This window comes from Candoia aspera, chromosome 2 (genome assembly GCF_035149785.1).
Source record: "Candoia aspera isolate rCanAsp1 chromosome 2, rCanAsp1.hap2, whole genome shotgun sequence".
In the NCBI taxonomy this organism is placed as follows: Eukaryota; Metazoa; Chordata; class Lepidosauria; order Squamata; family Boidae; genus Candoia; species Candoia aspera.
This window is the reverse complement of record NC_086154.1, coordinates 52,076,565-52,084,622: the sequence shown is the minus strand read 5'-3', so window position 1 is coordinate 52,084,622 and position 8,058 is coordinate 52,076,565. Positions and strand designations below refer to the sequence as shown.

General features: G+C 39.0%; 1 protein-coding gene across 1 annotated transcript in view; it reads left to right on the top strand.

The window, feature by feature from the left end:
- The first annotated feature begins 1,949 nt into the window (after window positions 1–1,949).
- Window positions 1,950–8,058, top strand: part of FBLN2 (fibulin 2) — a 105,401-nt gene continuing 99,292 nt past the window's right edge. The window contains 2 exon segments of the mRNA XM_063292855.1: window positions 1,950–2,066; window positions 2,068–3,415. Coding sequence (XP_063148925.1) covers window positions 1,950–2,066; window positions 2,068–3,415 — 1,465 coding nt within the window.

Here is an 8,058-nt window from a genome sequence, read left to right as displayed (position 1 = left end):
GTCACTGTATTCATACCAGCCTGCTTTGACCACCTCTGCTAGTAGAAACTAGCTATCAGAGAATATTGTCAGCAAACTGAAACACTCAAGTCTTGCTAGTGGGCCTGGGGTAGGGTTACCAGACATCTGGCCAAAGGAGGACGTAAGTGCTAAGGCAAGTTAACTAGCTTAGCTCTGTGACCTTGATTAGTACCCTCCAGCCCCTTGGCAGCTGCCTGAAATTGATGAGACCATAATCAGTTAATCAGTTACACACTGAAAGCTTTTGCCCCAAAATCAGTCTTTGTAACACTGGCAAAAGTAATTCCATATACGTGTAGGCCTAAGTACATTTCCTTCCTTCCTTCCTTCCTTCCTTCCTTCCTTCCTTCCTTCCTTCCTTCTGTAGCTTTTCACTGTAATTTTTGTTGTGGATGCCAAGACAGTTAAACAGTTAAGTGATAACTTCAGTTGTAATATTGGTTTGGAAGGGGTTTAAATCAGTGTGTGTTATCAGTACCTTCATGTACAGAAGAGGATACGTAAGACTCTTGCAGTCAGGATCTGAATTTTATTGTCAGTTTTATTTTCAATTCAGAATTAAATCATAGCTTTTGTAATGCCAGATTAGGTATACGTTTAATAAGAAACGACAGAAGTCTTTAAGGCAAACCAAAATTTGTTTGCTGGTATGTGGGGTGAGTGTGTATAAGTGCTGAAGCTAGATGAATATTCCTATGTGGGTGTCCAATGTTTGAAAAGTAAAAATAAAAAAGACTGTTGCAAAATACTTCAATAGTAAGTTTATGTTTTATGAATGATAAAGGAAAGCAAATGTGCAGTTCAGGCACAGTCACACTGTTCTCCCTAGCTAACATGCTATCCCAGCTGAAGTGGAGCCAGTCTTTCCTACAGTGACATCCAGAAGCTGTGAGGGCCAGGAGTTTCATTTTCAACATCCTAGCAGAAGTGGGCAGACAGAAATAATTTGTTTCCCTGTCTCATCATGACTTTTTGACCTCCTATTGAAATGTGTTGCCATATGGTCATTTACTTTATTCTTTAAGCACCACAGGAAATAATAACGAACGTACTGAGTAAGAAAATAATATTATACAGATCTTTATAAAAATAGTGTTATTCCACTTGACCTACAAGATTGAGAAAGGGCTCAAAGACATGGTTTGTATTCAAGACTGAAGACAAATTATTTTTAGACCAAACCAGATGAACTTTTGGCTCTACTGTGCTCCCAATAATACCTTAGTGTTAGACTCATGTTAGATGGAAGAAAATAGGCTATCATGGGAAAATAGTTTCCTGATTACCAATTCCTACTTTCATTGCAGGCCTTTCTCATGGTTCCTGGTGACCACACATCCTCCTGTGCTTACTCATTACAGCAGTTAGTGCTTCATAGAGGTCCTGCAATGGACGTTTACTGCAAGTAAGTTAAATTGGAGGTGAGAAAAATTACTGTGGTAGAATAAAACTTTTCAAGTTAAATTCAGACTCAGTTGGGCCCAATTCAAAATTAATTCAGATTAATATTTTGTCGCTGCCTTGCCATTTATACTTTCATCAGAAAGGAAAATAAGCTATAATGCTGAAATACATTCAACCTGTATCTGTAGAAGAAAGAGTTGTATCCTTCTTTGCCTAGGGTTATTTTAAAAGCTGGAAGCTAAAGAAAAAGACACCCAAGAATATCAAATCCATAAAGAGAGGTACTACAATAAAAGTTATTGCTTTTTATTTTAATGTGGGTTTATTTTACAAATAGATAAAAATACACTTCTTAAATTCTTTTTTAAAAAGGTAGTGTAAATAAAAAAGAGAAATTAAAAAATGTAGTCTGGAGTTTGGTGTCTACAGTACTTGGATGAGGTTATGATTAATTTTATATGTTGGTCTCCAGATGTTGGCGCTTTATCCCTTTTTAAAAAAATATCTCTAATGTTTAACAGGATATGGGTGAAGTATGGTCTTTAACAAAGTTCTCTTTCATAAACCTAGGCTCTAGTTCCAAAACAGAATCCAGGGAAATATTTCTGACCAAGAGCTGAATGAACAAGAATTTCAAGGGGTGGTAAAGAGAGAAAAAGAAGCCCATAAAAGATGAGAAAAACTGGATGCTTGCCAAACTTATTTAGGAAGATTATGGATAGACACCAAGCATTCCATTTACATTGCATGAACACTGTCCTCTTGGTGCTTATTTGGACTGGCATTGCGATAACACAGAAGGATTGCACAGGTGTGGAATGTAAGCAGCCAGAAAATTGCATTGAAGAAGTTCTTGAGCCTGAAGAATGCTGTGCCTCTTGTCTGCAGCATGGCTGTACTTGCGAAGGATACCAGTACTATGACTGTGTGAATGTAGGCTTTATCAATGGAAAAGTACCTGAAGGTCAGTCCTATTTTGTCGACTTTGGAAGTACAGAATGTTCTTGTCCCAAAGGTGGGGGCAAAATCAGCTGCCAGTTTATGTTATGTCCAGACCTTCCACCAAACTGCATTGATGCTGTTCTACCAGCAGATGGATGTCCCCAGTGTGGAAGAATAGGCTGTGTTCATGAAGACCAGAAATATGCTGCAGGACATACGTTCCATATGCCTACATGCAAAGTATGTCATTGCCCTAATTCTGGAGGTGACCTCATGTGCTATCAACTCCCAGATTGTAATGAATCCACATTAACCTCCCCTAAACCATCTGATGCCATGGAACTAGAGCAGCACTATGATGATCCCTACAGTTATGACCAAGAGGCACCAGAAGGAGATGCCACTCAGGTGGAGCCACCTAAGAAGTACTACAGTTATTCAACACATTTGGAACAAGAGAGTATAGGCCAAGAACAAAGTGAGGATTATGACTACCTTGCAAGCAGTGTTACTCCCCCTTCACTGACTCAGCCTATTTCATACCCAGCAATGCAGCAACAAGCAAGTACAAATATTCCTATCATAAATCATCCAGAAAACAGGAACAGCCCTGAAAAAAGCAAGGTCAGGATTAATACAAGCACAGTATCAACAACCAGAGTACCACAAGGATATAATAAAATGACCACTGCAGATAGTGTTTTAAAGGAAGAAGTCGTGGTGACAACTGAGTCACCCCGGAACATGGCAGAAGTGGAGAGGCAAAACGCAGTCAGCCATGGGAGAATTGAGCAAGGAGAAAATTCCCACTTTAGAATCAAACTAAACATGAAAAAAGACCAGAAACTGAAGGTACCCAAATCATTGGATTTGAAGGAGTCCAAAGGAGGTAATTTCCCTGGAGTCAAATTTAATCCAACACCATCATCGCTCATTGTGCTGAAAGATAACTGGATAGCCCCCAAACAATCTCAAACGCTTTATCGTTACCAGCCTGATGAAGACATAGATCCCAATTCTGTTCATACGTCCTCCAAATTATCAGAAGGTAAGATTTTGGTTTCGATGCCTTATTGTTAAATTAGTAAACAAAGTAGAACTGCTCTCTCTGTTTGCCTAAAAGAATGAAATGTAGTTGTGATCTAATACTATTGACTCTCTTGCAGACTCATGGGTCACAAACAAATCTTAGCTCTCTGTAGGATAGTGATGTGTAGGTTTAGGAAAAGTGAGCGGGTAACTGAACAGCTGTAGCATAATTTACCATTTTTCTTTTTATTTGGGGGGGTGTTATGTTAAATAACATTTGGACTTTTTTGACCATTCAATTTGATGGAAAACAAACAGCTTTTAGATGTTTTTATCCTAAAGGAAAAGAAAATTTGGTTGGGATGTGGGCATTTGGTACTTCCCTTAGTTCTGACATGACTAGGAAGAGTGTGTGAGTGTATTGCACAATTATGATTAAAGTCTGCTGCCTTTCTGGCTTCCCACACTCTCAGAAGAAGTTACCATGAGAGCAGTCCTCCCATGGGGAAGGAGAGGCAGCCAGTGATGGGCAACCAGCATCTTTCAGTGTTAACGTGGGCTCAGAACCACCCCCAAACTTGATGGCCTTTTTGCCTTTTTTAAATGAAAGCATACTGTAAATAAGGTAGACAAACAGGTGGCCTTCTCACAGAGGAAGACGATTTTAGAGGATTGCAGGATAAACGTTAACGTATCATAAAAAATGTTATTGCTATCTGTTTTACTTTAATTCATATATCTCCATTAAAGGTATTCGATCTAAGGAGATATTTTCCAATGAAAAAGGAAAACTAAAGATTGACTTTAAGTGGCTCTAAAGATTTGATGAAAATATGAAATTATTATCTTTATTGAAAAATTAAGTGCTGTAAGTGTTTGGGCAGTGTTAAGTAAATTTCTAATCAATATTTATTACTTATTATTACAATGTATTAGTTAAATTTTGAACATACTGACTTCTGTGACTGCTGTCTACATTCTGCAATATGATCTCAAACTGCAATATGAACTGGTTTATGAACTCTGCTGAAAATGGAACTGCTTGCTGGTTTGAAAGAGAAATTCTTCTTTAATAATTGATTTGCTAAATGAGCAGTATTTAAGTTAAATCCCTCTGTGGATTAATAAAAATATTACTTCACCTCTTAGGACAGTCTGTGTAGATTTGCCTGCTGTAGATAGCTTTGTCATGTGTCGAAAGGAACCAATGATGTTAACGATCTGAAATTGAAACAGAGAAGTTATCAATGTTTCCAGCCCAGCCAATGGGTGCTTCCAGTGTGCCAGTCCCCCGTTGCCATAGGGACACTGAGGTTACGCTCTCATGGCATAATTGGCTAGATGCAACCACCCTTTATGCATGAATGGAATTAACACAACACATTAATGTATGTTATGGAATCTTTGCAAGTGACAAGAATGAGATTGCAGTTACAGTAATTAAAAGAAAGACCACTACTGTACTGCAGAGTTGCCTCTATAGTTACACTACTTATTATTTTCAGAAAATTTAATATCACCTTATGGCATGAAAATATTTTAATAAGCTGACCATATTTAGTTGTGCCTATGTCACATATCTGCAAAAACATACAGGAAACATTGATTGTTTAGGAGCTTGACTTTTGTTATATTTCTTCTCTGTAACAATGAACCATAAAATGATCCCTTCCTGTTCCCACTGTGATAAGATGAGAAGTGAGATCAGATCATAATGGATGTTGCCCAAAATAAATTATGCTTCTGATCTAAAGATTGCAGGGCTTGCCTCTCCCTTTCCTGTCACTCAGAGAGCCTCCATGCTTGCATTTCTCAGTTGTGTTATTGCCAGGGCTAACTTAATTGGTTATGCTTGCCATCCTAATCAGATGGAGACCTTAAAGGTTTGGATTTTGTTAAAATAATATCCTGACTCAGGCTAAAAAGTCTAGTGCCAAAAGATAAAACCCATTCATTTGTACAGTAAATGGGCTAAATTCCTGATTGCTGAGTGTTAAAGTTGGGAAGCTGCCATTTCATGACCTAAAGCACACATACGGAAGAGGAAGGTAAAGATCCATGGAGAGAAGAAAAGAATCTTCTGCATATTGGCATCATGAAACTCCCAGAAGACTGAGCAACCAGTTCTACCATTATACTGTGGAAGGCATGTAGAAGTAATTTAACAAGATAGCAGTCCTTGGGTTTGAGAAAGAAGATTCTTGAGCAAGATGTCCTCAGTGATTCTCCCATCCAGTGACAAATCCACTCCCTGCCAAAGTCCTCATTAGTCATTCAGCCACTTTTGCTATCCAGAACAAGCATGGGGAAACCATGGCCCACCATGGTTTCAAGCAATCTTGGCCAGCAAGGCCAATGATGAGGACTGCTGCAAGTTGTAACTCAACAACAATTTCTCCATACCTTCTGTAAGCTGGACCTGCACTAGTGCAAGAGGCAGATGCTTTTTTAAAAAAAATGATTATGCCTTATGGGTTTGAGGAGGACATCTGGAACAAGGAGAATTGGAACTGAGGGCTTTGGAGATCAGCAGACTCTGTCTTGTCCAGGCTTAAATCCTTTCAAAAAATATGTTCTGTAGCCCAGGATGTTTTACCATGTATTGGTGCTTCCAGTCAGGACTATTATTGTTTAAACATTCTCTGTGACAATACTGGAAATAAGTGTAATAAAAGACAAGTTGGCTGTTATTAAAAGCAACTTTACACATCCTTCTGCTCTTCTTCTCAATAGTAATGTAAAAGCTGTGATGTCACTGTACTGTGAGTGTCCAGTTTTTGCAAGTAGCATCCACTGAGGATGATAATGTAATGTCAGGTATTACTAGATGTTTACGTGTGGAGAAGTTTTTTAAACTCTGGTTTAAAGGCAGCTTGAGAGGACTGTGGTTTCCACTGGCAGCTTGGCATCTTTTGTCCTGCCTAAGAGACCCACTGGACTTTCCTAGGCCTAAGCCACAAAAACCAGCACCAAAGCTCCTCTCAAAGATCAGGGCTCAGATTCAAAGTTAGAGAACAAGCTAAAGGTAACTAAAAAGGTAAAATTTTGTGAGGAATTTCTTTTACAACTCAAGCTAGGAATCCTTTATTTTTCTGGAAATTATGTATATTTCCAGCAAGAAAGTTTTGTGCATAACCCCTTCCTTAGCCTTCTGCAGCTCTGGTAAAAAGTAATCAGACTGATTGCGGGAGAGAGAGAGACTTTCATTTTGTGTCTGTTGATGTTAAGATAACTAGTCCATCATTAGTATTGTTTCAACACTGTTCCATTTACATATAAAAAGAGGAGGGAAGACAAATCTCTAGCAGAGGCAAATCAGTCAAATATGGCTAGGTTTATAGATTTTAATTCTTTTAATGGTCTTAGGATTTTGTGTTGTTCTATATATTTAAGCTATCCAGAATCTTGATTGGGATGGCATAGAAATTATGTACAAAAAACAATGTAGAGTAATGTGGAATCTCTGTACAAGCCTAATTGTTGAACTGCTTCATTCCACTACCAGTCCTGGTGGAATTATTTTCCATGAATGTGGATGCACATATATAGATGACCTAGAGAGGCCCTTGAAGAGGACTATCAGAACTTCAGAAAGATGTTACTTCCTCAGTGCTCTAGGGAGTTGCTTCATTCACAGGGTTCATATTTATATTATGTTATATTTATTTTTATCCAGCCTTTATTATTTTTATAAATAACTCAAGGCAGGGAACATACCCAATACTCCTTCCTCCTCCTATTTTCCCCACAACAACAACCCTGTGAGGTGAGTTGGGCTGAGAGAGAGGGACTGGCCCAAAGTCACCCAGCCAGCTTTCATGCCTCAGGTGGGACTAGAACTCTCAGTCTCCTGGTTTCTAGCCTGGTGCCTTAACCACTAGACCAAACTATCTGGTCATGAAATGACTACTCTAGCGGTCATGAAAAAAGTGCTCCTTGAATTACTAACATAGCCCTTGGAACCTAGGCGTGGGTAATTTGCCAGGCCTGACTGGCTCAGGAATGGTTGAAATTCTCGCACTGAATGTAGTTATTCAGACACATTCCTTACTATTTCTACCACCTGAAAATCTAGAAAAACCCGGAGCCAAGAAGAACTTGTAGACTATAGGCTTGAACTTTAAGGGGGACCATAAACCCATCCAGAGTGGCTGAATCTCAATCCCTGAGCCTAGTTATCCACTGAGTAATAACACCTTTGTCTTCTCTGGCATTAGTTTCAGGCTGCTCACCTTCATCAATTCTGCTTAGGTAATAATCAAAGGAATCACCTGCTTCCTTGAAATTCCATGGAAAAACTAGTATTAGTATAATGATGAGACCCATCCAAACCTCTGACTGACTTCTTTCAGCAGTTTCATCCTTCTCTCCTTTGCCATAACCTGACTGATGTTCCTCTCACCTGTGCAATTAGCACTTGACAAAAAGCTCCCAAGACATCAGTGGAAGGTTTTATGTCATAACTCTAATTTACTATGCAAATGGAAGATCATCTAAGTCAAAACCACAACTAGTGAGCCTTCAGGCTGTGGACAGTGGTGTCAATGGGATGGAGCAGCAAAAAAGGCAAGATGTTAGAAGCATGTCACAATGGAAGTCCCTCCTCTTTTGTATTGCACATGTGTATAAGAGGGGTGAGGCTTCTTTTCATTGCCACTTGCA